At 58.3% G+C, this 23,726-nt stretch overlaps 3 protein-coding genes across 3 annotated transcripts; all 3 read left to right on the top strand.

The window, feature by feature from the left end:
- The first annotated feature begins 6,179 nt into the window (after positions 1-6,179).
- CHCHD10 (coiled-coil-helix-coiled-coil-helix domain containing 10) lies at positions 6,180-7,621 on the top strand. The gene is made up of 3 exons (XM_076352886.1): positions 6,180-6,403; positions 6,770-6,920; positions 7,366-7,621. Exons 1-3 carry the CDS (start codon positions 6,272-6,274, stop codon positions 7,383-7,385), a joined length of 303 nt encoding a protein of 100 aa, XP_076209001.1. The 5' UTR covers positions 6,180-6,271; the 3' UTR covers positions 7,386-7,621.
- A 5,700-nt stretch (positions 7,622-13,321) lies between these two features.
- Positions 13,322-14,589, top strand: LOC143167448 (pre-B lymphocyte protein 3-like). The gene is made up of 2 exons (XM_076352890.1): positions 13,322-13,627; positions 13,874-14,589. Exons 1-2 carry the CDS (start codon positions 13,579-13,581, stop codon positions 14,200-14,202), a joined length of 378 nt encoding a protein of 125 aa, XP_076209005.1. The 5' UTR covers positions 13,322-13,578; the 3' UTR covers positions 14,203-14,589.
- Positions 14,590-15,323: 734 nt separating this feature from the next.
- LOC143167477 (vacuolar protein sorting-associated protein 29-like) lies at positions 15,324-17,864 on the top strand. The gene is made up of 4 exons (XM_076352930.1): positions 15,324-15,392; positions 15,828-16,016; positions 16,577-16,812; positions 17,405-17,864. Exons 1-4 carry the CDS (start codon positions 15,390-15,392, stop codon positions 17,520-17,522), a joined length of 546 nt encoding a protein of 181 aa, XP_076209045.1. The 5' UTR covers positions 15,324-15,389; the 3' UTR covers positions 17,523-17,864.
- The last annotated feature ends 5,862 nt before the right edge of the window (positions 17,865-23,726 follow it).

The raw sequence follows: 23,726 nt of genomic DNA, 5'->3' as shown, positions 1-23,726 counted from the left end.
GGAGCAGCTGTGCAAGAGTGGAGGGAAACAGCCTCTGGGTAGACATTTGGGCGAGGAGGAAATGCCAAGCCCATCGACTGGGACAGCACAGGAAAAGCAGGGAGCATGTAAAGGTGTGAGATCCCTCCAGGGCCTGCTCAGCACTGTTATCTCCTGCAAGGGATGTGAGCTCGCTGCTTGGGGCTCCCTGAAACCACCTGGCAGGTCCCAGCTAGAGGAAAGGATCCTTGCTCAGATCCTCCAGACACACACCAAACAAACCTGCACTGGCTTTTTAGCTGCACTGCTTACAGGGTGCTCTGCGGCCGTGAAGAAAACAAAACAAAATCTCCAAGCTAAGGTTTGCCATCTTGTTCCATATTTAGCAGGTGAATTCACAGAGCTTACAGTAATTGTCATCCTCATGATCTGAGGATACACTGGAGGTGTTTTGGAAGAGGTAATTTCTTGACTAGGGCTGACTTTTGGGACACAAAAAGCCCTTCTTTAAGTTACAACTAATGGCATCAGCCTTCAGCTGGGATCAGAACATGCCTCCGAGTCCGCAAGCCCTGCTTCTGGATGTGTGGATACAAAGGAGATTGAACTTCTGAGATGCAGCTGCCACTGGGGAAGAGGAGATCTGGTGAACTTCTCTTTCTACCACCTCCTCTTTCCCCACCAGAAGATGAGGGCATCTATATTCCATATTTGATACTTTCCTCCACCCGCGGGTCACCAGGGTGGGTTTAAGTGGAACAGGTAAATGCAGAGATGTACCTACACCTCCCAGGACCCACGGGCATGGCTGAGAGAAGCCTTTCTTGATGGGGAATTGCTCTCCGGAAACCCGGAGCAGAGCAGTCTAGCTCAGGTGTGCTCCAGCAGTCAGGCCCTGGGGTTCAAACGGGAAACACTTGTGATGTGAATGGATTTGGGTCCGGAAGAACCTTCAGACCAAAAGTGGGCTAGCATGAATGAGTTAAAATCCTTTCATTTGCTTTGTGAAATTTATTGAAAACTACATTGTTCATCTGCTGACACTTCACAGCTGTTGAGATTGCCCTCAGGGCAAACCACATCCAAGAAATGGCATGCAGATCCTGGGAGCACAAGACTTGAAAGCTGAAACGGCACTCTGTAGTGCTCCCTTCCCTTCCCTTCCCTTCCCTTCCCTTCCCTTCCCTTCCCTTCCCTTCCCTTCCCTTCCCTTCCCGTCCCGTCCCGTCCCGTCCCGTCCCGTCCCGTCCCACCATCTGCAGCTCCTCCAGTTAGACACCTCACTTTTTTCTTCCTCCCTTTTCTCATCTCTGACTCTTGCAGTACAGTTACTTCATTCCACAGCATTGTATTTTGGCTAAAAAGAGAGGAAGGGTGCAGACAGCAAGAGGTCTGTGTGGGGAGAGTGTGCTCAAAGCCCGTGGCATCCAGTGTGGATAGGGCTGTGTGCCACGCTGCAGTGGTGATGCCATTGAATATCACCTACCTCTGGCGCTGCTGCTTTGCTATCCCTCGGGGGAACGGCGGCGAGGCAGGACTGCGGGAAACATGCCCCTCTGCTCCTGAGAAATCTGTGAATTCCTTTTAGTGGTAGCAACTTGCTTGATTTTTTTTTTTTTTAATTATTATTTGTCAGTTGTAACTTCTGCTTGCAAAAAACTTTATAGGATAAAAACGTAGTGCTTGCATATTTACATCTGACCTGAAAGCTCCGTATGGACCTGGGGGACTGAAATCAGCCACTCGGCACAAGCAAAATTAGGACTAGCCAGAGCTCAAAGATGAAAATAAAAGCAGGACACGAGAAACCCACTGACTGCAAGACATTCAGTCATAAATGATTCATGGAGTAATTTTGAGTAGCAAACACACTGGTAAGAACTGGAGGTTTTCTTTTTTTGGAGGGGGGACTGTCCACAAACAAAAATATTGGCTAATTCATCAGACGCTTTCTTCTGCTTTGAATAGTTTGCCCAGATCCCTGAGCAACTATCCCATGCAATTTGCTGGTAGCCTAAATAACTTAAATTCAGGTACACCCAGAGCGCTGCCCAGATCTGCCCCTGCATGCAATAATTAGGGTTCTCCAAGTGCAAACCTGCAGCTCAGGAGGCAGTAAGCTCCACCAGCATCTCCAGATGGCTACCTGCTGGCGGTGGCCCGTGGCAGGGACGGGGCAGGGATGTGCCGCAGTGTGGCATGGCTGCGCAGAGAAGGCTTCTGTGGAAACATGCCACTTGTGGGTGGCACCGTTCCCCCAAGCAAATGCCCTGTGAAACTGCGGCCTGGTAAAGACAGACCCGCTCTCTGTTGCCCGATGGAGGGGCAGAGACTCGTAGGAGACCCAGGGAGGCCGGGTATTGCATTCCTTACCTGTGAAATAACCCCTTGCAATCCAAACGCTTGGGGAATTCCTAGATCTCTTTGTAGCCACATTTCGGCTGTGACAGCATGAGGATTTAAGTAAGGCAAACTCTGAAGGGGGAGATTATTATCTGCTTTTAGAGCAACGGGGAGAAAGCAGTTGGAAAAAACAGACCTGCTTTTTACAAACCTTGTCTTACCTGATCCTGCTGGGAACAGGAGGGAACGTACAGGCCGGCCAGTGCACCAAGTTTTTCAGAAATGACTGGTTTTGAGTAAATCCAGAATTAACCTTTAAGTGTAGGCAAGCCCTAACGCTTGAATTATGTAAGGAGGGATCTTCTGGAGCAGGCGAAGAGAGAAAGGCAGAAACAAAGCTACTTGATTGAATCAAGTATCAAATTTAGGCTGAAAAATAGGGGAATTAGGAAGTTTGGCCAGGGAAGCAGTGACAACTGTTGCGGGGATATTTAGACGCAAACGGGGCCCTGCTGCACAAATGCCCCCAGGGGAGGATGGCTCCTCGGCAGGGCTCTGCGCAGGGAGACCCAGCACAGTACTTCCACCTCCGGTGCTGAGGACTCTCCAGCTGGGAGCAGAGGGCTTGGAGTGGGTGGTGCGTGTGCGGGTGGAGTTGTGTACACTCAGCCTTCTCAGCCAGCCACAATAAATTATCTCATTAGTAAACCCAGGGTAGCAGTGCTCCTCAGCACATACCCAGCCTCCCAAAGCACAGAAAAACTTTGCGTCTAATTAACCAAATCAAAGGGTCCCCCAGACGCAGCTTAAAGGGACGCTCTCAGCTTGAAACCCAGGCTCCTTCAGCAAGTTGTTCTGCGCGTGGTGGAACTAATGAACCTCGATTTCCGATGGCTGGAGGTCTGGCATTCCCTACGCCCCCTGCAAGTCCATCCTCTCCTCCCCCCGGCTCATGCCCAGCTTCTTCCTGCGGCCAGGGACAACCGAGGAGGGAAGAGGAGCCCGTGGTACAGTAGCCCCAACCCCACGCGCTGATGGGGTTGACTGCGCTCACGTGCTGATGGCAGAGAACTGAGTTTTCACCCCGGGGGTTTCCTCGCAGTGAGGGACTCCCTGAGGTCACCCTTTTCTTCCCTCCTGCCTTTTTTTCTCATATCTTTAAGACCTCTGTTTCCCCACAAGTGCTCGTGGCTCAGCGGGACGGGGCTGCACAGGGAAGGGAACCCTGCTCCCCCAGGACGCGTGGCTGGGAAAAGGAAAAAATGCAGGTGCTGCTGATGCAGCGGCTTTTCAGTTGCATTTTTCTGGTTTTACAACTGCTTGGCCCCCTCTCCTCTTTATTAGTGGGCAAAAGACAGGCAAATGCCGAATGTAAAATGCTGCTGCTCCAGCTGTAAGCAGAACTGCACAGCCCCCGGGGCAGGCGAGCTCCCCGGCGCTGCGGGAGGAAGGATTCGGGGGTGTTACCCCCCAGAAGAGGAGACCAAAGTCATGTTTGTTTGAGGCACAATCCCTTTCCTCAGAAGCGTAGGAGCTGCAGCTCTCCCCCTGCCCGCCCAGCTCCTGCGCCGAGGGGGCAGCTTGCTTTACAAATGCTTTTCTCTTCCCCTCGTGCTGGAAATTTGATTCTACAAAAACACTTACACGGCAGCTAATTGCCAACCCTGCAGTGACTTAGCTCTCTAATTCCTGCCAGTCAATGAACCAGCCCAAAGAGCTGGTTTTCATAACTTGCTGAATGTATGAACCCAGCCCTGGAGACATAACATAGCTGGGATTTTTTTTTTTTCCTGGACAACTTCTGGATCCTTCTCAATTTTGGAAATGTCTTTCACTCCACAGGGCATAAGGAACGTCCAAAGGTGGAGCGGGCAACCAGGCCCATCCCAGGGAGACATCAAGCAGACGTGGACCCACAGAGGCCCCGGAGACCAGCTGGGGTGCCAGAGAAGAGATGATTGTCAAGAAATTGGTTTGAAGGTAAAACTGGCGTCGTCCAACCTGTCTGTTTGTAATCTGAGGGCTCATCATCATCTCTCCAGGGGTTCCTACCTCCCAGCAATGTCCACGCCTTGCAAAGGTTTCCTTGATCTGCTGGTTTGTATCCAGAGGGCTGCTGCAAAAATTGTTGTGCTGGCCGATGGCTTAGACCACATCATTCCTCCCCACGCTCCTCCCTGGCACCCTCTTTTCTCTGCCCCAACTGTGGACTGTTCATCTTCCCTCTCCCAGCCCTTCATTATCCACCTCTCCTCCACCCATCATCTCCCATGCAACAGAGGCCGACTCCGTTGTCCTTTTCCAACAAGCCCCTTCATGCTCTCTCCTGCTCTGCTCCACACCTGGGAGAAGGAGCCTCTGAGCACTTGCAAAGGCACCACATCGCCCTCCTTGAAGCTCTTCTTTGTCACGACGTCTGCAGAAACCTTCACAGCAGAGCTGCTGTGCTAGGAGTGGCTCCTTGCTCCCTCCCGCTGCCCGGTCTGCCTGCACCCAGCTGTTGTTTCTTCACTCCTGCCTGCGCTGCACAGAGCTTCGTCCTTCGTTGTAGGCTCTGTGGCTCTACAGCACTCGGCAGAACATGGTCCTCACCCAGTGACGGGAGCCCAAAAACGAGCTAAGCCACGTTTGGGCCAGTGGCTCCAGAGATGGTACGTTGCTTCATCTGCAGGTGCTGAATTTGGGCACAGCGAGATACCAGTTCACGCTTGACAGCGTGTTTGCTGTCCCAGCTGGACTGCAGCGTAGCGGGGCAAACGGAAACGCAAAGTCCAACCCGGTCTTGGGGCGGGTAGAGCTGTGGTCAGTGTCTCCTGGGGAGGCAGAAGCCGTCACACGAGTACAAATCATTCCTCCTCCGCTGTGACCCCTCCCCTGTTGTCGGGGGGGGGGGGGGGGGGGGGGGCGTTGAACGGCCCCTCCGGTGGCCTTTCATAACGGGGCCGTTCAACACCGGCGGGGGGCTCAAGCCTGGGCGTAGGGGGCCAGGCGGGTCAGAGCCCCACTGCCCTGCCCAGGGCACCTGCCCTGCGCCTCCCTGGGCTGGAGGAGACCCCTTGCTGCCAGTTCGGCGCCGGCGGCCCCTTTCCCCGCCCGCCCCAGAGGAGCCTGTCGCCCGCTCGGGCAGCCATCGGCCCTGGGAGCCTTTACTTCGCTTGGGGGCGGACAGGCCGGGCCCTGCCCGGTGCGGGCGCGTTCGCAGCTCCGTTTCCCTGGGGGAGATACTGCGGGTGGAAGCCCAGACACCGAGAGCGTGTCCGCGTCGGCCGGGCGGGGGGCGGGAGGCAGCCCCCGGCCGCAGGGCTGCAGGCAGCCGGGCGGCCTCGCGCACCACGCCCCGCCGCGGTCCCGGCTCAGACAAACGGGGCGCTTCCGCGCCGAGGAAGGACCGCGGAACCGCCCCCCAGCTTTTGCCCGTCTCCGTGCCTCGGCCCCGCCGCTTCCCCCGCTCCCCCGCAGCGGCGCCCGATCGGGCCCGGGCCCGGGCCGGGCCCCGCGGGGCGGGTGCGCCCTCTGGCGGGGGCGGGCGGCGCAGGGCCGGGGCACCGACGTCGCGGGGGGCAGTGGGAGGTGCCCGGGGGCCGCCCCGCCCCCCTCCGCGCACGCGCCCGGCGAGAGGCCCCGCCTTCCCTCAGAGGGGCGGGGCGAGTGGCTTCGGCCGCTGCGGCCGAGCGTGCGCGCGGCGTCACGTGGCGGCGGCGCCCCTTAAGGCGGCGCGAGGGGCGGGGCCAGGAGAGCGGCGAGGCGATGGCGCGCGGCGGCAGGAGCGCGGGGCGGCCCGCGGCGGCCCCGGCCCCCGCCAGGTACCGGGGGCGGCGGCCGGGCCGGGCCGGGCCGGGCCGGGCCGGGGGTCTCTGCCCAGCCGTCCGCCCCTCTCTGACTCGATCCTCTCCGCAGCCCGGCCCCAGCGGCCCCGGTGCCGGCGGCGCAGCCGGCGCAGCCCGGGCTGATGGCGCAGATGGCGAGCACGGCGGCGGGTGTGGCCGTGGGCTCCGCCGTGGGACACGTCGTGGGCAGCGCCCTCACCGGCGCCTTGAACGGCGGCTCCTCCGAACCGGCCAAGGCGGCGGCTCCCGCCCAGGTGCGAGCGGGGCCGGGCTGGCGGCGGCCCCCCCCCCCCCCCCCCCGGGCTGGCGTCCTTGTCCTGCCCTTGCGGGGAGGGCCCGGGGCCGGCGGGGCCCGGGGCGGGCTGCGGCCGGGGGGCGGCGGGCCGCGGGCCTGGGGGTGAGGAGGGGCGGCGGGAGCTGGGCAGGCAGAGCCAGTCCTGGAGAGCGGGGACCGCCGGCGCGTCCGAGGGCTGCTTGCCCCGTGCGGCGAAGGACGGGTGTACGAGCAGCCCAAGGTGACAGGGCTGTTCCTGCCGAGAGGTGACAAGGAGCCGCTGTGTTTACTGAAGCGGGTGCCTCTGCCCCCAGAGCTCCTTCCCTAACCAGGTCCTTGCCTGCAGGAGCCCAAGCAGCAGCCCACGTACCAGCAGTCGCCCTACGGACCCTGCCACTATGAGATGAAGCAGTTCCTGGAATGTGCTACCAACCAGAGAGACCTGACCTTGTGCGAGGGCTTCAACGAGGCTCTGAAGCAGTGCAAGTATAGCAACGGTGAGCCTGTGCCCTGTCCCCGCAGGAGGGCTGGGGCAGCGAGGGAACTGCTGCCGGGAGAACACAGGAGAGGGTTCAAAGGTTGCAGAAGCAATCTGTTGAGGTTATAGTGCCCTTCAGGGCTTTAAATAGGAAGCCGTTTTGCCTTTCCCTGTGTCCTGGAATGCAGAAGGGAACTGGAAAGGGGAACTGCAAAGGGCAGGAGAAATGAGCCTGACCGTGCCTCTGTGAAGGCGAGGAGGCTGTATCCTCTTAGAGGTTCCTCTCTTGCTGCTGTGGGAAGCCTGCTGCTTTCCCTACTCGATTCCCTAATTCCTACTGCACCTGTTAAAAGCAGATGTCAGTAGTTACGTCTTCATCTGGTCACCTTAGGTAAGAGAGCTTTTATTAACCCCAGCTGCTGGAACATGCACCTAATGCCGAACCTGTGCTTTCTCCCCTGTAGGTGTTTCTTCTCTCCTGTGAAGAATCTGCCCCCTTGTAGGGAAGAGGAGCGTGGTGTAGAGCCTTGCTGCCTGCAAGGAGCAGAAGGACGGACAGGGGATGAGCTGGAGGGAACAGACTGACCGGACAGGAGTCTTCTAGTGGTAGTTCACTGCTGGACTAGTAGGGAAGGAAAGGAATGGTTGGACCTGTGGGACATCGGAATTCAGATAGTGCTGTATTTATTACAGAGAAATAAAGGCGTTTATTTGGACCTATCACTTGTGTATGTTCTTTATTTAATTCCCAAGTTAAAATTAAACTACCAAAATGTTAACAGTAGCAGCTACTTAAAGGACAAGGCACAATTGTCTATTTCTTGCAAACAGGAGGTGCAGCCCAGCAAGGACTGTGCCTGCATGACTCGGCAAAAGCAGGTCCACAACTGAGCTGAGGCTGGATAGGCTGCACTCCGGGCAGAGGAGGGGCTGGAGAGAGGTAATCTGAGATATGTCCTGCAGTATTTTCAGTAACAAATTATTTTTCCATCAATACCCTCTTCCTGAAGAGCTGTTCTGACCCCAGAGCTAAGAAAATACGACCTGTCTGGCTGTGCGACTCAGATACTGTTGGCTGATCTTACTTAAAAGCCTTAGCAGGTTACGCAATGTTCTCAAGGTCACCAGCATCAGATTAAGTTCGGAGCTGCTTTCCTCTTACAGTCGCTATAGCAGAACAGTCTCATGAGTGCTGCCTGCAGACTGGCCTCCAGCAGGAGACCCTGCTCCTCATGTTGGTGTGAAAGAGAATTTTGAGGCTTCAGCTGGAGTTTTAGTGGCACAGCAGTGAAACCATGACACTTTCAGATGCTTAACCGCTGAATTTTCATGGCAGAATCAATCTGTTAAATGCTGACTTCTGGCTGTTGAATATTGGACAAGTTCTCGGCCCCTTGCCTGGATCTGTGAGGAAATCCAGGTCTAGATGGTAAAAGCTGGCAGCAGATACTGGAGGCTGGTGCTGAAAGTCCTGCCCCTTCTAAATGTCAAGACCTAAATTCTTGGTGGCAGATAATGTCCTGAGCTGTGCCTGGCCTTATCTGGGGTGCCTTGTGCTCTCCTGAGAGACAGCCAAGGGAAAAAGTAGATGCCAGAGACTCAAAGCCCAAGTGCCCTGTGTGCTGAGCTGCCTCAGTGTGAGCAGGGAGGAACCACTGTGATGAAGTTGTTTTAACAAACTCCCTTTAAGAAATAAATACTAGACTGATGTTGGGGTGTGCTGGTCTGGGTGGAGAAGCTGTTAAGGAGAACCATCGGGAGCACCTGCAGCAGGTGTGTGCTGTCTTCTGACCCATCTTGGCCAAGTGCTAGCAATGCTGCTTCTGGAGCTGTGGAGACTCTGGGTGTCTCTTCAACAGCTTTTCCCGGTGAATGCAGTGGACAGTCTCTAGAAGGCCACTGCCGGTGTGGTGATGGTGTTGAAGGCAGATGTCTGGTGACGCAGGTGCAGCTGCCAGAGGAACTCTGGCTGCCAGTGCAGGTGGGTTGAAAGCAGGTGCAGTTTCTTGTCACTCGGGAGTCCAGGCCATGTCATGGGAACACGAGTGACCCCTTGAAGCAGGTCCCTCTGGTGACCGCTGCTCAGGAGCACTTGTACCTTCAGGCCTGCACTGACACCTCCTCTTCAGGTGAGCCATGAGGATCAGGCTGCAGGTTCACCATCTATTGGCAGTTGGCTGCAGACAGGGAATGAGACCTGAGGTATGAGTGTGGTCACCCTGAACCCAGGGGCTCCATGGACATGGCAGGAGGCACAGTGGGTGGCTGAGAAGTGCCCGCTGTCGTGGCCAGCAAAGGTAGGGTTCCTGTGTGGCCACCGGCAGGGCTTTGAGCTGCCGTATTACAGCCACATTTGCTGGTGTTTGGTGCTGGGAATGCTCCAGGTTAGGAGCGAGGATGAACATTTTGATTTGGGGAAAATGGTTCTGATTCATGAAGTGTCTCTGTCCTTCAACTTCGTTTCATCAAACTTGAGTAGGAAAAAGCAGTGAGCCCTGGCCCTTGCCAAGTCCCCTTCCACAAACTTGTCCCAGTCACAAGGGAAAAGAGCTGGAGATCACAGCTGAGTCACCAAGGGACATTTTGGCCATGAACTCTCGCCAAGTTCGTCACGATGGAGAAATCCTCTGGGCTGACACACGTCAGTAGTCAGAGCTGGGGATCCAATTCAAATAGCAGAGGGAGCAAAGGCTTAGGACCACATGCGACTGGTGGCTTCAGCTGCAAGTGTCTGGCGTAAGGCAAAGGCTCTCAGCCAACTGGGCAAGGCCAGGACAGGGTCTGCTCGTTCCCTCCCACCAGCCCCAGATATCTGCTCTCTGAAGCCAAGGGCCAGGATTTGAGCCAGGGAACCCTCCCCACACAGTTCGGGAGCAGAGGAGCTCTGCTGGCAGCTGTCACTTCTGCCCCATGGCTCTTCTGGTTGTGCCTAGATAAGCAGAGCCCCCTCCAGTGATTCCTCAGAGCTGCAAGGCTAGGAACTCATCCTTGCCTCTGGCCTCCCTCCCTGTGATTAACTTAGTTCTGCTGGGATGGTTTTCCTCTGTGATTCATTGTGTAGGGGTTAAAGATCTCCCCTTTTTTTTTTTTTTACACAGATGAGGCAAAAGATGCTGATGTGCCCTGGCAGAGCTCTCCTGCCCTGTTCCCTCACCACTGGGCATTGCTGTGCATCAAGGTGCCGTGTCCCTCCCTGCCCCTCATGGGGCCACCCCCTGGTGGTGATGAAGATGGTCCAGGTGACCAGCTGGCCCCCAGAGCTGAGGCAAAGCCGGTGCTTTCCCCATGTACCTCCGTATCTCACCGTAACGAACGTGGCGCTTTGCATGCCTCTTCCCAGAGCTCCTCTCCTCCGGTGGGGGCCCAGGCCTGCGATGTGGGGGCTGCTCATGCCGGGCACCGTCCTGCAGGCAGCGGGGATGACAAAATGCCTGATGGCGATGGTGTTAGCTGCTGGAGAGCCCAGGGAGGGGCTGCATTTCCAGCTGATGCTGTCATGGTTTCAGTAGCCAGATTTCCCAGCAACTGGGAATGGCCCCCGCAGATTCCCAAGGCTCCTGCAGCTGGGGAGTGGGAGATGGGGCGGGTAGAGCAGGGGCTGGGCTAAACAACAGCCTTTTGGGAAGGCTGCCTGGTCTGTGTGGTCCCAGCTGCTCTGAAGTTCAGACTTTTTGCAGTCTTGTGGTGTTTCCTGCTGCCGCTGTTTGTCCTGCAGCTTGTCTGGGCTGCAGTGCCACATCTGCCCACCCTGCTGCTAGCTGAGCCCAGTGCCGCTGCAAGGGCAGCCGTGGTCTCCCCTGTGAGATGGTCGGATGCCACTGGAAAAACCTTCCTCAGGACCCTGCCTGCTCCGGTCCTACTCTGGGGCGTGAGGTAGTGGGGTTTCACAGCCAGGGAGGAGCTGTGGGCAGTTGTCAGGACAGCAGCTGTACCTGCGCTGCAGAGCAGGAGGAAGCCACAGGGCTTAGCAGCAAATGGCAGTAAGTCCTGGTCCATGTTTTGCCCTGGCCTGACAGGGATAGCTGTGCTTGGTCAGTGACGTGTCAATCTGGGATAAAACCTGCTTCGTTTGGGTGAGTTCCTTCTGTTCACTGAGCACCTCTTGTACCTCATGCAGGAGGCAATAAAGCTGGCAGAACAGGGTGAGCGTGGGGCTGGGCTTGTACCCACTCTTGCACTTTGCACAGCCCGGTACTTCCCTGCACCCTGGGCTGTCAGAGCGATGTGCATGGCTTTATGCACCAGCTGCATCTTCCATTTGGTGCCCAAATGTTGCTGTGCAAGTGATCCTGCAGCAGTGCTTAGGGGGCCCTGTAGCATCATCCCCTTTTCCTGCAGAGACGCTGAGACATTCGGATGAAATCATGTCCCCAGGCTGGTCAGCAGATGTGGAGGACCTGAATGGTGGGAACTCGTAACAACACTGATGTACTGCATATCCAGTGCTCGCTGCTCGTGGACAAATTCCTTTCTCCAAAATGCCCCTCCTTGCATGAGGATGTGATTTCCTTCTGCCTTGGTGGGTCTTCGTTTCACAGTCTCTGTCTAATCCATGGACTTGATCTGCTCGGGGCTTGGTGACAGGGTGTGTGTGTGTGACGCTCCTCACCTAGGACACATATGCAGGACGACTCATGTTCACCTTGCCACCACCTTGCAGAGTTTGGGGAGTGCTGGTGGGCAACAGCTGGAGCTGCGTCTGCAGCGTGCTCGTACCTGCATGGGCGCAGGGGCCTGGCTGTATGAAACACAAGCTGCTCATATGCTGCAATGGCAGGGCTTCACGAGGTCGGAAGACATGAAGGCAAAGCCCCAGCCTTGAGTGGGTTTTGGAGCTGGTCTCGTGCAGCTGTTGCTGCCTGCTGTAGCCTGGCTTAAATAAGTCTGATATAGCAGGTTTGCCTGGATGGGCACAGGTGGGACACAGGCAGGCTTTACTGCATGTGCAGGGACTGCTGTGTGGCACCTATATGCTCCACATCCCCCTGGCAGGTGTACGACAACCCTTGCTGCCCTCCTGTACTGCAGCAGCCCCTGCGGCCCAGGTGTGCAAGGTGCTGTATGGTCCCATCAGGGCTAATTGGCACCTTGCTACTTCATGGCACTACAGGTGCGGACCCTGCTCTGTGGCATCTGTGTTATAGCTGTTCTGATTGTCCCAGTCACCGCCTTTCACTCTCATTTTCCCCTCACTGCTCCCAAGGGAGGCTGTGTCACAGTAAATTGGGCAAGGTGGTGTGGGTAATTGCTTTTGTTAGACCAACTGATAGAGAATGAGGAAAAAATAGACGAGCCGTTGGGCGCACCAGCCCTTGTTCAGAGCACTGCAGCATGGCACAGCAAAGCAAGTGTCCAACTTGCTGCGTCGCATCCTTGGATGATAGTGGTGCTTCTCTTCAGGACCTGCCCGTGCCAGAGACACGGTGCTGGGGTGTTCTAATGAGGCAGGGCTCTGCCTCAGAGCTCCATTTTCCCTCAAACCCAGAGCACGCACGGGCCAGTCACGTCAGGAACCACTTGCAAACGTCTTTGGCTTGGGGACACCTTGGGAGCAGAGCTGGGTGCTGCAGAGGGGAGGGAAAGGGCCATCCCTGGATGGTGATGTGGTGGCATCGGGGGGGGCTGAGCCTGCCTGTGGAGGGCAGGAGGTACCCACTGGTTACGGGACACTGCGAAGTGCCTGCCGACCGCCCTGCTGTGAAGGACTGCCGTGGGCTGGTGGCTGGAGGGTGCAGAGACGTGCTGGGGGGAGGCCAGCCTTTGACTGTGGCTGGCTGTGTAATGTGGTGTCTCTGAGCCCTGCGATGGGTGTTACAGACGGGAGGGGCTTTACGCCCGGTGAGTCTGGCAGCCTTTTGCTGTAACGGTCTGCTGTCTTTCCGCCCAAGGCACCAGCTGTGCTACAGCTGTGTCTTGCCGCACTCGGCTCCCTTGGGAAATGCCTTCTGGCAGGTGACTTTGGCAGCCACCCCCGCATGTTTGCCCGTGGCTGCTGTTTTTGAGGCAGCCCTGGCGAAGAGGCAGCGCTCTCAGCACCGTCGGCAGCTCCCAGCCCATGCCGCGGGGCAGTCACTCTTGTCACAGCGATGGAGCTGCATGGAGAAGGGAGCAGCAACTTTCCTTATATTGCATCTGCGATGAGACAGCTGCTGGGGGGCTCTGGCACGTCCTATCTTTCATTCTCCCTGGCGGCAGCAGAGCCAGCTGGCCTCCAGCCTGCTGCTACCGCAGGGCATCCTTGGCATGGTGTGGCTCAGGCTCCTGGCCTCCTGCGCACCTGGTGGCAGAGGGCCCGAGGCAAAAGGTCGGAGTGTAAGACCACAGGGAAACCTCTCTGCTCCCCCCATCAGAGAGGAGAGATGGTCAGTGATGCCTCCCCGCCATACCCGGGGCAGAGAGTGGTGGGGTGGGCTGTGCGTGCATCGGTGCACCTGGAGGAAACGGCCTAGCCTGGGGTGAAGGTGGGCAGTGGGTCGCAATGCTTAGCTCTCGCCCCACTGCTTCGAGCCCCCTCCCTGAAGCCCAGCTGCAGCAAAGCGAGCAACGCGGGGAGCCGGAGTCCCTGAGCCCCCTGTGTCATTTACATACGCCTCACCGGCGCCAGCGGCACAGCAACCTGGGTTCGTGTAGCACTGCAGACCCTCTCCGAAACAGCCTCCCTTCCTCTGCTTCCTGCCATGGCCCTGGGCTTCATGGTCCTGCTCCTGGTGGGCACAGTGGGGACAGGTAAGGGTGGTGTGGCTGAGCTAGCTGCTGTCTGGGGGGGGCACTGCCGGGTGGCGGGCAGGACTGGGCTGTGCCAGGAGGATGTTAGTCCGAGTAGGGCATTTTGCTCCAGGGCTGTGTGGTGTGATGAGCAGGATGGAGGCTGGGTAATGGGGTTGCCTCAAGAGAGCAGGGGGACATTTTAGGGCTGAGGGCGGTGGGGGACATGGCTCAGCCCATCAGTAACTGCATCCTTGGTGTGTGCAGCTTCCGGGGCTCAGCCCGTGCTGACCCAGCCATCCTCCGTGTCGGTGCTGCCTGGGCAGACTGCTCGGCTGTCCTGCACCCTGAGCCCCCAGTACAATATCAGCGAGTTCGGCATCTCCTGGTACCAGCAGCGCCCGGGGCACTCCCTGAGGTATCTGCTCTATTACAACTCCGAGGAAGACAAGCACAAGCCCGCCAAGATTCCTGACCGCTTCTCTGCTATCAAAGACCTCGCCAGCAATGCCTGCATCCTCATCATCACATCCACCTGCCATGAAGACAACGGCAACTATTACTGCTCCCTGTCACGTGCCTTCAACTGGTTTTAGAATCGGGGAACAAAAGCTTTCTGCATTTTCCCTTGCAACCCTGACGCAAAGCCCCCAACAGGGAGAACAGCAGCCCTAGGAGGAATGGAAAAAGACCCTCTTGCATGCTTGAGCAAGCCCAGCAGCACTGTGTTGTGCTGTGAGGTGCAACAACTTCCCCTTTGAGCCCAAGCATCCCCCATGGAGCATTAGACAGCCTGACATGGTGCGAGACCTGCCAGGGCTCAGCCCAGGAACACACAGGAGTGGGGATCTCCTGCTGCGGTGGGAGATGGAGAGCTCCGCCATGGCCTGGCTTTCCTGGGCTCTTCCAGCACTTGGCACAACGCGGGCGTGATCCTGGCTTGGACTTCTGCGCAGTTTGGCTCACCTGATAATAAAGGTTAATCCTTAGCCACGCGGCTTGTGTCATGTATGTGGCGTCCAGAGGAGCCCCTCGGGCGTCCCTCCGTGGGCATGGCGCCATGCCCTGGGGTACCGGAGTTCCGAGGGCGAGCCAAAGGCGCTATGGCGTGGAGTTTGGTGGGATCTCTTGGGCCCGGATGGAGCTGTGTCACCCACCCCTGGCAGAGCCCACCTCCCCCAGAGGGCCGGAGGCCCCCACCGCAGGTACCACCCGCCGTGCCCTGCTCACGGGGGGGCCTCTCCCCACGCCGTAGGGACCTGTCCCCTTCTGAGCATCCTCAACGCCTCCTCACGGCCCCCAACGTCTCCCGCCCCCGGCCCCTTCACCCCTCGCCTCCCCACACCGCCATCTCCCCTCACCCCGCACCCCCTCACAGCCCCAGCGCCCCCCATAGCTTCTGAGGGGAAAAGGACACGTTTAGCCACGCGGGCACTTGTGGGTACTTTATACGAACATTTTCACACGGAAAGACAACGCATTTTTCCACAAAAATCCCACAGATTTCGTTAAAAACACCCGGGGGGGGGGGGGGGGACGACGGACACGCCGCAGCCTTTCGCACTTCAACAGCGGCGACGGCCGCGCCTCCGTACTGCGCATGCTCAGCACTGCGGGCACGCACCGGGGCGGGCGTTAGGGCCCTTCACGGGCGCCGACATCACGTGGGGAGCCGCTGGAGCTGCCATTGGCTTGGGGGAGGAGAAAAAGAGGCGCGTCACTTCCTGGTTACCTCAGCGCGCGTCAGAGTAACGGGGCGATCGGAGCTGCGCGGAGGAGCGGGATGGTGAGCGGCGGCCGAGGGCGCCCGGGGCCGCTTCGCTGCCGCTTCGCTGCCGCTTCGCTGCACCGCCGGGCCGGGGGAGCGGCCCCGAGCCCGCGGGTTCAGCGTGGGGCGGCCGCTTGGCCCGGCTCGCCGCGTTGCGGCGGCGCCCGCCGCCTTGGTCTCCCCGGGCAGGGCGTTCCCTCACCTCCGGCTACCTGCGGGAGGGAGTGAGAGCGCCCGGCTCTCCCCGGGTGGGAGCAGGCTGGGCTGTCTGCGGGGCAGCTCGGGCACGCTGAGGGGTTGTTTCCTCAAAGCTGAATCTGAAAGAAATCCCTGCTGGGCCTGTAATGGTTCGCCAGACTCTGCGAACGCCCTGGAGCGGCAAAAAGGTTTTGTGCTGTTCTGTTAAGCAACCCGGGTTAAAAACTCTCTCTTTCCTCCCGCTTGTGTGCAAAGTTGGTGTTAGTGTTAGGGGACCTTCACATCCCACACCGGTGCAGTGGTCTACCGGTGAAGTTCAAGGAGCTGCTGGTTCCCGGAAAGATTCAGCACATCTTGTGTACAGGAAACCTCTGCACCAAGGAGAGCTATGACTACCTCAGGACTCTGGCTGGGGACATCCACGTTGTTAGGGGGGACTCTGAGGTAACGTTCCTGCTGCTGTTGATTCCTCAGCCCCCCTTCCCGTGTGCTGTGGTTGTCTTGATGAGACCTGGGGAGTCCTTCGGCTTTAGCAATTCCTGAACTGTAATTCACTAGGATAGGAAGTAGGGATGAGTAAGACTGAAGAAACAAAATGATTTTCTAGACCCTTCTTGTCACAGTTGCAGCAGGGGGGCTGGGTGTGGGGGGTAATACATGCACTTGATTCATGTGAACTCTGGCACAAGTCTGTCTGTGACTGCTGAGGCTGCTGGAGTCCCCCAGCTGGCTGTGTAGTTGCAGGACCTGGGGACTTGTGTATCTGTGTTTATTTACTGTTGGGTAGCCTTGAGGCTTCTGGTCTCTGCGCAAATTCCCCGCTCTTTGCTCTGCAGTTGCTCTTGCTGGGGTGTGGTACAAGCATCCAGTGGGTCCGCGTGTTGAAAGAGACCTTGTACACTCAAATAGGGAAAGGCACGTTCGTGTCTTGGAACGTAGGAACCTGCATTGCGTAGGTGAGGGGTGTTTGGCTGATATATAGGCTGTGCCTTTCTCCTTCTCAGAGCCTGAATTATCCTGAAGAGAAAGTAGTAACTGTCGGGCAGTTCAGAATCGGGCTGATTCACGGCCATCAAGTTATTCCCTGGGGCGATGTGGCCAGCCTGGCACTGCTGCAGAGGCAGCTGGATGTGGACATTCTCATCTCAGGACACACGCACAGATTTGAAGCATTTGAACATGAAAACAAATTCTACATCAACCCGGGATCAGCTACAGGAGCCTACAGTGCTCTGGAAACGTGAGTGAGGGGGAGCCTGAGCTGCCCAGCGCAGCAGAGCCCATAGGTGTTACCCAAAATGTGTGTGTTCACCTGTGAGTGTCTGGCCACCGTGCTGCAGAGCGCTGGCAAGTGCTGTGAGGAGAAGGAGGCCAGCTCTCTCTCTTCCCGGGGACCGCAGTGGGGCTCCCCTGTTACCAGGGTTTTACTTAGCCCACGTGTTGGGCGTGACAGCCCGGCACTGGTGCGTCTGCGGCTGCTCCCTGGGCCCGGAGAGGGGCGAGTTGCACAGCGTCTTGAAGTCGTTTGGCTTTCTGGTGTCTTCCCGGAAGCGTCATGCCAATATTTTGTAGGAAGTCAGACTTCTGGAGGCACTGTCAGCTTAAATGTCTGAGCCTGACACGACGTAGGCTGTTCAGTAGCCTCGAGGGCTGTTCTAGGCTAAGTGCAACTCTGCCCGAGACGCTGTTGTCGGTGCCTGCAGACTGCAGTGTTTCCCAGACCCCTCCAGCCCTTGGCAACCAAGCGTATTAGAATGCGTAAGCATAAGGTATGTTAATAGCGAGAAGTGTAAGCTAATCGGGAAGATCAACAAAGCATGTTTTCTTTCCAGGAACATCATCCCTTCATTTGTACTGATGGATATCCAGGCTTCCACCGTTGTCACTTATGTGTACCAACTAATTGAGGATGATGTGCAAGTAGAAAGAATTGAGTTCAAGAAGTACTGAATCATGGTCAAACCTGCTTGTTGACTTCTCACCGCCTTTCATTCCTTCTCCTTCCAGTTAAGTCGAAGTGGAGGCAGGCCACGGGGGGGTGCTGCTGCTGCGGCGGTGTGTTGGACTGTGAAGCAGCCACGACACTTTCTGGCTTGTGAGCTTGTAAAAAAGCGTTAGTCTTGGTTGCGAACCCGAACTTGAAGCAGAAGCAGCTGCTGATTAAGAGAAAGAGGCCTGTGGAAAATATCCTGTGTCTAAGGAGGGGCTGCTGTGTTCCTGGCCTAAGGGAGTCACAGGGGGTGGTGGTAGCTTGGCATTGAACCTCTTCTGTAGAATGAACATAGAATAATAAATCCCCGTCTTCATGTGTCCGGGTCCTATTGATTATGCTTCTGAAAGGTGAAGGGGGGCTGGAATTTGGTGTGAGGGGGCTCGGGGGGCCGAAAGGAAGCTGCTGTTTGCTTCCTGAGACGCAGTCCTGAATCATTTTGGGGTCTGTCAGAGAGGCCCAAGGACCCTAACGGCTTCGGCAGACCCGTCCCACCTCCTGCTTAGGAGCAGCACGGAAAGGCAGAGGCGGGTCTGGGAAGGGTGGCGTGGAGAGCTCTGCGCGGGTGTGTGGGGCTGGGCAGGCTGGGCGTTTGCCCTCATGCTCCAGAGGTAGCGGAGGCCAGGGCGCTTTGCCTCGTCCCCGCGGTGCTGCTGAGAAGTGGGAGCGTCTGTGCTGGTGGAGCAATCCTGGCCCCTGGCCCGGGAGGTCTCGGAGCACCAGCCTGCAGTGGGGGTGCACTGCGGGCTTGTGCTGGGCCGGCCACGGGTGCGGAGCCCCGCGGAGAAGCGCCCGGGGCGGGAGGGGAAGGGGAGCGGGAGCGCGGCTGGAGGAGCTGTGCTGCCGCAGAGGGATGCTCTAAGGGTGGGTGAGGCCAGGGACGCAGGCCGGGCTAAGGCGGCTGCAGAGGCCGCTTCAGCAAGGCAGGGCAGAAAAGTGTTTCGGCCATCCCTTGGCACGTGTCTTGGCTAAGGCTGTATTTACCAAAACCAGAGTCGAGGAGCACTTGCCCGGACACCTCGATCCAGCTCGTCACAGTCTTGTGGCTCCTGAGAGAAACGCGGTTGTGGTGCCCTGGTGTGAAGCAGGACCTGGTTTTGCCAGCTGAGTGGCCCAGGGAGCAGGCGGCCCAGAGCGACCTCGGTGCCTTTTGGTGGGCCAGAGACGTGCCTGCAGTGGGCAGGGGGAGCACTGGGACAGGAGCTGCCAGTGAACGTTGGGGGCCACGTTTCCACGGAGGGGCCGTGCCCAGGCATGCGGGGGCTTAAGAGGGAGTCGGGGTCCATGGCACAGCCCCATCGGCATGGGGACGCAGAGCTGGTGGCATGACGCCGTGGCCTGGGCCCCTCTCCTCCTCGCGGTGCTCACCCACGGCCGGACTGGCTGTGCCTGGCTGGGGCCTTTGGGCTCAGGGGGCCCATCCCCGTCCCGCTGCCCAGGGAGGGCTGTGCTCCTGGGGCACTGCCTGACCCCCGTCTTCTGCCCTCTCTCCTCTCCCTCTCCAGGTTCCCTGGTCCAGGCAGCACTGACTCAGCCGCCCTCGATGTCAGCGAACCCAGGAGAAACCGTCCGGATCACCTGCTCCGGGGGTAGCAGCGGCAGTGGTGTCGGCTGGTACCAGCAGAAGACACCTGGGAGTGGCCCTGTCACTGTGATCTACAACAAGAACCAGAGACCCTCGGACATCCCTTCGCGATTCTCTGGCTCTGTGTCCGGCACCACGGGCACGTTAACCATCACTGGGGTCCAAGCCGAGGACGAGGCTGTCTATTACTGTGGTAGCAACGATGGCAGCAGTGCTGGTCAGCACGACGGAGGCACCGACTCTGGCATTACCCCTCTTCTTGCTGCTGCCGCTTCTCCTTGCAGGACCCTCGCGCTCTGGCCTTGTGCTCTGTGTGCGGGGCTCTGGGTCCCTCCATGGCATCATGGTCTCTGGGCACAGGAGCCCTGTCCCTTTCCCGCTGCCTGGGGAGGGCTGTGCTCCTGGGGCCAAGTCCCTTCTTCTCCCCTCTCTCCTCTCCCTCTCCAGGTTCCCTGGTCCAGGCAGCGCTGACTCAGCCGCCCTCAGTGTCAGCAAACCTGGGAGAAACCGTCCGGATCACCTGCTCCGGGGGCGGCAGCAGCAGCAGCTATGTTGGCTGGTACCAGCAGAAGGTTCCTGGCAGTGGCCCTGTCACTGTGATCTATGAGAGCAACAAGAGACCCTCAGACATCCCTTCGCGATTCTCCGGATCCACGTCCGGCACCACGGGCACGTTAACCATCACTGGGGTCCAAGCCGAGGACGAGGCTGTCTATTACTGTGGTGGCTACGATGGCAGCAGCTATGGTGTCTGGTGACAATGTGTAATAGGAAGTGAGACACAGACTCCAAAATCAGAGAAAATGAGCATGATGTCCCATGGTATGGAATATCCCTCTGGCCAGTTTGGGCCAGCTGTCCTGGCTGTGCCCCCTCCCAGCTTCTCGTGCACCTCCAGCCTTCTCGGTTGGTAGAGCATGGGAAGCTGAACAGTCCTTGGCTAGTGTAAGCACTGCTTAGCAACAACTAAAACACCGGTGTGTTTTCAACATTATTCTCATCCTAAATCCAAACCACAGCACTGTACCAGCTACCAGGAAGAAAATTAACTCTATCCCAGCCGAGACCAGGACATCACGTACGGGTCTGTTCTCCTCTGATTGTGGCATTCCCTGTCCCACTGCCCAGGGAGGGCTGTGCTCCTGGGGCACTGCCTGACCCCCGTCTCCTCCCCTCTCTCCTCTCCCTCTCCAGGTTCCCTGGTCCAGGCAGCGCTGACTCAGCCGTCCTCGGTGTCAGCGAACCCGGGAGAAACCGTCCGGATCACCTGCTCCGGGAGCAGCTACAGCTATGGCTGGTTCCAGCAGAAGGTTCCTGGCAGTGGCCCCGTCACTGTGATCTACGATAACACCAATAGACCCTCGGACATCCCTTCGCGATTCTCCGGATCCCAGTCCGGCTCCACGGGCACGTTAACCATCACTGGGGTCCAAGCCGAGGACGAGGCTGTCTATTACTGCGGTGGCTGGGATATTACTGCGGTGGCTGGGACGGCAGCAGCAATGCTGGTCAGGGTCATGGTGATGCTGAGATTAGTTTTTTCTGTCCTGTTTGTTCCTACGCCTCCCCTGTGTGGGGAAGAGCTGCAGAGGGTAGGCAGTTGGCTCCCTTTTGCACTTGCACCTGTTCTGGCTCTGCCTTTGCAGGGTTTTGCCTGCATCTCTGTCCTGATGCCACCTCCCCTCTGGTGCTATCAGTGCAGTGTCGGTGTGTGGTGCTGAGCACCTCCTGCCTTGCCCCAGGCACATGCAAGCCATGGTTTCCATGGGGCAGTAGTGTCGTGCTGCTGGGCAGGGGGAGTTTCTGTCCTTCTTGTGTCTGAGAGCCTTTCCTTGGAGATGAGCAGAGGTGGGGTTTGGGATAATCCCTGGGCTGGGTAGGGACCCATTGGCTCTGGGAAGGTCTGTCCATTGCAGGGCTATGCTGTAAGCCGCCAGGCACTGCGTCTCCCCTTTCCATTCCCCTCCAGCGTACTCTGGGCCTGGCTGCATTTGGGGGGCGTTCCTGACTCATCCCAAGGGGTGCGGAGGAGCCCAAGAGCCAGAGCCCATGTGCCCTGGGTGCTTTGTGCTGCCGTGGGGACAGAAGGTGTGTGGGGAGAGGGTGTTACCTGGGGCACATTTGACCTTGGAAAGTCCCCACCGGAGCTCATGCCCCCTGCCCAGGCAGTCCCCCGTCTCTGGTCTCCATGGTGGTGCCTCTCACCAGCCCGTGCTGTGCTGGAGGTGCCTCCATTCCCTCTGTCACACACTGTCTCCCCATGCAGCTTCTCACCGACTGGGGACCTCCTGCATGCAGCCACTGGCTGCTGGCCTGGACGTGGCCTCATCTGGGGCATGGGCAGGGGTGTCTCCAGACTGCTGCAAACTCTGGGTGCCCACGGCAGGTCGTGCCCCTGGGCTGCCCGGTCGCAGTGACAGGGATGAGGTGTGCCCCGAGGGGCAGCGGGCAGGGAGGGTGTCCAGCCTCTGGCTACAGCCACCCCTCAGGGAGCGCCTGGGCTTGGGGCTGCACCCAGGGTGTCCCATCCATGTGCCTGCAGGCAGAGGAGTCCCGTCACTGTCCCGCTGCCCAGGGAGGGCTGTGCTCCTGGGGCACTTGCTGACCCCCGTCTTCTCCCCTCTCTCCTCTCCCTCTCTGGTCTGCAGGCAGGGCCTACCGAGCCACCCTCAATGTACATGTCCCCAAGAGTAAACACTTGGATATCCTGCTCCAAGATTAACAACTACTATGGCTGGTTCCAGCAGAAGGTTCCTGGCAGTGCCCCCGTCACTGTGATCTATGCTAATGACAAGAGACCCTCGGACATCCCTTCGCGATTCTCCGGATCCACGTCCGGCTCCACGAGCACGTTAACCATCACTGGGGTCCAAGCCGAGGACGAGGCTGTCTATTACTGTGGTGGCCCCGACAGCAGCAGTTATGATCCCACAGTGACACAGAGCAACGGGGAAGTGATACAGAAACCTCCCATCTTCACAGGGACCAGTTAGGAATTTCTGCTGTCCCACCATCACCCATCAGGGGAGGGCTGTGCTCTTGGGGCACTGGCTGATCCCCGTCTCCTCCCCTCTCTCCTCTCCCTCTCCAGGTTCCCTGGTCCAGGCAGCGCTGACTCAGCCGTTCTCGGTGTCAGCGAACCTGGGAGAAACCGTCCGGATCACCTGCTCCGGGAGCAGCAACAGCTACTACGGCTGGTTCCAGCAGAAGGTTCCTGGCAGTGCCCCCGTCACTGTGATCTACAGCAGCAACAAGAGACCCTCAGACATCCCTTCACGATTCTCCGGCTCCACGTCCGGCTCCACGAACACATTAACCATCACTGGGGTCCAAGCCGAGGACGAGGCTGTCTATTACTGTGGTAGCTGGGAGAGCAGCAGCAATGCTGTTACAGTGATGCAGAGAGACGTGGACGTGAGCTACAGAGGAGTTAAAAAATGGAGGTTCTCTGCCCGTCTCCCTCACGGCAGAGCAGGGCTGTGGTGCTGAGACAGGTTCCTGTCCCCTCTGCATGGCCGTGGCTGTGAATGCCCTCCTGATTGTACCATGCCATGCAGGAGGTGACCCTGGGGCTGTGCCTGTCCCTACAAAAGGCATGGCATTGCCTTATCACCTGCCCCACTGCCTCATGCTGCTGGCGGCCACGTCCTCTTGCTTCTGCCAGCTCTCCTCCAGGGCCCCAGGGCTCAGGCCTTGCGCTCTGTGTAGGGGCTGTGGTCCCTCTGTGCCATTGGGACCTTTGGGCACGGGGGCCCTGTCACGCTGCTCGGGGAGGGCTGTGCTCCTGGGGCACTGGCTGACCCCCGTCTTCTCCCCTCTCTCCTCTCCCTCTCCAGGTTCCCTGGTCCAGGCAGCGCTGACTCAGCCGTTCTCGGTGTCAGCGAACCCAGGAGAAACCGTCCGGATCACCTGCTCTGGGATTAGCAGCAGCAGCAGCAATGCTGTTGGCTGGTACCAGCAGAAGGTTCCTGGCAGTGCCCCCGTCACTGTGATCTACGATAACACCAACAGACCCTCGGACATCCCTTCGCGATTCTCCGGCTCCGTGTCCGGCTCCACGGGCACGTTAACCATCACTGGGGTCCAAGCCGAGGACGAGGCTGTCTATTACTGTGGTGGCTTGGACAGCAGCAGCAGCTATGGTGTCTGGTGACAATGAGTAATAGGAAGTGAGACACAGACTCCAAATCAGAGGCATGTTTTTCCGCCCTTCTCCCTCCTGGCCGAGCAGGGTTGTGGCTGTGGGCCTGAGGCAGGTTCCTGTCCCCTCTGCAGAGCCGTGGCTGTGAATGTCCTCCCTTTTGTGTCCCGGAGCACTGGAGGTGACTCCGTGGCTGGGGCCCATTGTCCCTGTGCCTACAAAGTTCACAGTGTGGCATTGTCTGCCACCCCACTGCCTCTTGCTACTGATGACCCTGTCCTCCTGCTGCTGCCAGAGCTGCCTCTGTGCTGGGCTGCGTTGTGCTGGGCTCAGCTCCCCAAATGTGCCTGTGACCATGTCCGGGTCTGTTCTCCTCCAATTGTGGCATTCCCTGTCCCGCTGCCCGGGGAGGGCTGTGCTCCTGGGGCACCGGCTGAC

The sequence above is a fragment of the Aptenodytes patagonicus genome, chromosome 15, assembly GCF_965638725.1.
Source record: "Aptenodytes patagonicus chromosome 15, bAptPat1.pri.cur, whole genome shotgun sequence".
In the NCBI taxonomy this organism is placed as follows: Eukaryota; Metazoa; Chordata; class Aves; order Sphenisciformes; family Spheniscidae; genus Aptenodytes; species Aptenodytes patagonicus.
The sequence above is the reverse complement of the archived record's forward strand: the minus strand, read 5'-3'. Positions and strand labels throughout refer to the sequence as shown.